Here is a 3,825-nt window from a genome sequence, read left to right as displayed (position 1 = left end):
AAAAAAAAACTGCATATAGTTGGTTATTCTAAAGTATTCTCCAATTATATTGTTCTCCTTATTAAAGGTCTGTTTGTTGTTTGGCTGAAAGTTGAGACATGGGGGTGAGTTCTATTCTGTTTTCAAAGGATGACTAAGGGTCATAGTATTCAGGGTACCACTATTATCTGTCAGATTAGTAAACCTATTAGTAAAAATTATATTTTTAAATTTTTTCTGTGATTCCTTTTAGAGTGAACAGCAATGGTAGCTGGATACCATCTCATTCTTCTGGCTTCAGGGCTGCAGAGGTTGAAGTACATCTGGTCCTTTGGACTAAGTGTTTCGGCACATCCTTGGTTTTCTTCCTTCTTTGCTACTTGTATTTTCAGGTGTTTGATCACCTCATATCCTACAGCTTTTAACCTGCTGTGTCCCCAGAATTTGGCCTGCTGCCTCCCCACAGGCACCAAGAGAATAGGCATTTGAGTGGGCAAGAATGCTGAGAATTTATATTACCTTAGAACAGAATGGCTATCTAATCTCACCTTCTCTGTTTTATTGAAAAAAAAAAAACCAAGACCTAAAAAGGTATGTGACTTCTTAGTGCCAGAACAAAAGCTCTCATTCTGAGACAGCTCCATTCCCATGAGATACTGTATCTAGAGCTGACCTGTGGGTGTCCTCTGAGAGATTCTTAAGAGCCATCCTAACCACCTCTTTCCCTATTAAAACATGTCATGAACTCTGACAGAACACACTTTGGAACCAGACCTCCTGAGTTTAAATCAGGGCTTCAGAAACTTGCTGGTTTGAGGTCTTGGATTAATTGCTTAATCTCTCCCCCTTTCTCTCTGCTGAAATTTCATCATGTGCAAAACAGAAATGAGAACAGTTACTTTCTCATGAAATAGTCTAAAATGAAGAAAAAGTATATGAAAAATGCTTAAAGCAGTGCATAGTACAGGATTGTTCTTTTTAACTGCTATAGAGTCCACCAGCAACACATGAGGAGTCCCTGCATACAGAACAATAGGCAGGCATCAAATCCAGGTTTCCAACAAGGAAGAGAAGAATTATATCACTGAATCACCACTGCCTGATTTGAACCCATAGTGTATATTTACGTTGTTGTTGTTGTTGTTGTTGTTGTTGTTGTTGTTGTTATGTGCCATTGAGTCACCCGCAATTCATAGAGACCCTATGTACAACAGCTTTGAATCCCGCTGTACACTGTGACTGTCTTATTGTCTCTGGCAAACCTACCCCACCCCCCAGTCACTGAATCAAATCATCTCCTCGAGGGTCTTCCTCTCTTGTGCTGTCCCTCCACCCTCTCAAGCATGACGTCCCTTTCCAATGACTGGTCCCACTTTGCAACACATCCAAATTATGTCAGACAAAGCTTCAAAATTCTTGCCTCTAAGGAGCAGCGTGGTCTCACCCTCTCTAGGATGAACTTGTTTATTTTCCTAGTAGTCCGTGGTATATTCAATACTCTTCTCCAAAACCACAGCTCAAAGACATCAATTCTCCTTCTATCATATCTAGTCATTGTCCAGCTTTCTGATGCATAGCAAGTAATTGCAAAGACTATAACCTGGATCTTTGGAAGCAGGAGTGACATCCACTTCCTAAACAACATGCCTCCAGAAACTCTATGAACTTTGATAAATGTCGATAGTTGTAGAGGAGCTTCAGGCCTTTTGTTCATAGGGTCGCTATGAGTCATGTTCAACTATAAGGCAATAAACAACAACATGGCCTGGATCAGGCACACCTTTGTCTCCAGAGTGACACTGTTGTTCTTCAGTACTCTGCAGGTGTCTGACAGCAGACTTTCCCAATGCAATTCATCTTTTCATTTCCTGGCTGCTGGAACTAAGAGTGTTGACTGTGGAGCCAAGCAAACTAAAACTGTTAACAATCTCAATCTCTTCACCATCATGATGCTGCCAATTGGCCCAGTGGTGAGAATCTTTGTCTTTTTGATGTTGAGCTTCAATCCATATTGAAGGCTGAAGTCCTTGACCTTCTGCAGCAAGCGCTTCAGGTTCTCCTCAGTTTCAGCAAGCAGGGTTGTGTCATCGGCATAATGCAGATTGTTAATAAGTCTTCCTCCAATCTTAATGACACATTTCTTCTTATAGAGCCCAGCCTCCCTGATAAACTGTTTTGCATATAGGTTGAAAAGGTATATCTATGTAGGTCATCTAAAAGGACAACACTGCCAGGTCACAATGTTCTAGCAGCAGCTTGCATCAGATTAGCTATTTGAAATATATTCTTGAATAAGATAACCTAGGTTCTTTAAAATTTAGAACACAATACATGTGGTTAGCAGAAACTGCATTGCTGCCTCCCTACATTTTGAACTGGACAAATATAGATGCCATCATAAAAACTTGGTCCTTTCCTCTTACCTTTCAAATTACACAAACAACTGTTTCAAGAAGTGTCTTCACTGGGTTGAGTATCTCCTTTGTTTGCTCTCAGATGTGGAAGCTCTGCCCCACCATCATGCATGTACCCATGCTTACAGCTTGACTGCCTTTCTGTGCTTTATTCTCACACCAAGCATTACCAACCCCTTTACCTAGTACAGATGAGAATGAATGCTTTTAGTTTTGTTGTCACTTGTACAGTATTTGCACCTTTTAAATTATTTCCAATAAAACTTACTCTGAGTTCATTTTTACACAACATATAAAGACATGTGAGACCTATCTCTAGTGTAACTGTGGAATCAGCATCAAGCTGAAATAAAATGCTTTGACATTTAAAAAAAAAAAAAAAGAAGTTTCTTCAAAAGCCCCACTAGGGAGAGGCCCAGGAGCGCGCGCCCCAAGCATCGGATTGGAGGCTTCGGGCGCGCGCGCACTTCCGGCGTGCCGAGCGAGGCGGGGCGAGGGGCGGGGCCTGCGCGGAGGCGGTGCGGAGGAGGTGCGGCCGCCCTCAGACTGGTTCTGCCTGGCTGCAGGACGGATGCTTCCTGCACTTGGCTGCTTGGAGCACACGGCGGCGGTGGCAGCAGCTGGCAGCATGAGCGTGTGAGATACCATCGAGGGCAGCCGGGACACGAGCAGCAGCAGCCGCGACACGAGCAGCAGCAGCCGCAGCAGCGGAGAGCGCAAACGTAGCCTCCTCAGCCCGGGACGCGCAGTGGATGAGGGTGAGCACACGGGTGCTGGGTAGCCACCGACCACCCCGTTTCCATAAACACTTGTTTAGGACTCTTTCGCCCCCCTGAGGCCCGCCTGTCTCGCCGTTCCCCGGCACCCTTACTATGGAGGCCTTGCCCGACTCCGGGCCCCAAGCCTCGGCCTTGGCGCCGCTGCGCGCCCCAGAGTTGGCGTGGCTCCGCGTAGAGCAGGAAAAGGTGGTCACAAACTGCCAAGAGAAAATCCAGCATTGGGAGAAGGTAGATAATGACTATAATGCCCTTCAAGAAAGACTCAAGACATTGCCTGATAAGTTGTCTTATAATATCATGGTGCCATTTGGTCCCTTTGCGTTCATGCCAGGAAAACTTGTGCACACTAATGAAGTCACTGTTCTACTTGGGGACAACTGGTTTGCAAAGTGCTCAGCAAAGCAGGCTGTAGGATTGGTCGAGCACAGGAAAGAACATGTGAGAAAAACTATAGATGACTTAAAGAAAGTGATGAAAAATTTTGAGTCCAGAGTTCAATTCACAGAAGATTTGCAGAAAATGAGTGATGCTGCAGGTGATATTGTTGACATAAGAGAAGAAGTTAAAAGTGACTCTGAATTTAAAGTAAAACATCGAATTGCTCATAAACCTCACTCCAAACCAAAACCAGATCTTTTTGAAGCAGATTTTGC

The 3,825-nt window shown here is 44.2% G+C and overlaps 1 protein-coding gene across 1 annotated transcript in view; it reads left to right on the top strand.

Moving 5' to 3' along the window:
- The first annotated feature begins 3,265 nt into the window (after window positions 1-3,265).
- The window catches only part of LOC102851690 (unconventional prefoldin RPB5 interactor-like), a 2,208-nt gene continuing 1,648 nt past the window's right edge, over window positions 3,266-3,825 (top strand). The window contains exon 1 of the mRNA XM_006888473.1: window positions 3,266-3,823. Coding sequence (XP_006888535.1) covers window positions 3,266-3,823 — 558 coding nt within the window. The remainder of the gene's footprint in view (window positions 3,824-3,825) is intronic.

The sequence above is a fragment of the Elephantulus edwardii genome, unplaced genomic scaffold (assembly GCF_000299155.1).
Source record: "Elephantulus edwardii isolate Elephantulus edwardi_28Jun2011 unplaced genomic scaffold, EleEdw1.0 scaffold00067, whole genome shotgun sequence".
NCBI lineage: Eukaryota > Metazoa > Chordata > Mammalia > Macroscelidea > Macroscelididae > Elephantulus > Elephantulus edwardii.
The sequence above is the reverse complement of the archived record's forward strand: the minus strand, read 5'-3'. Positions and strand labels throughout refer to the sequence as shown.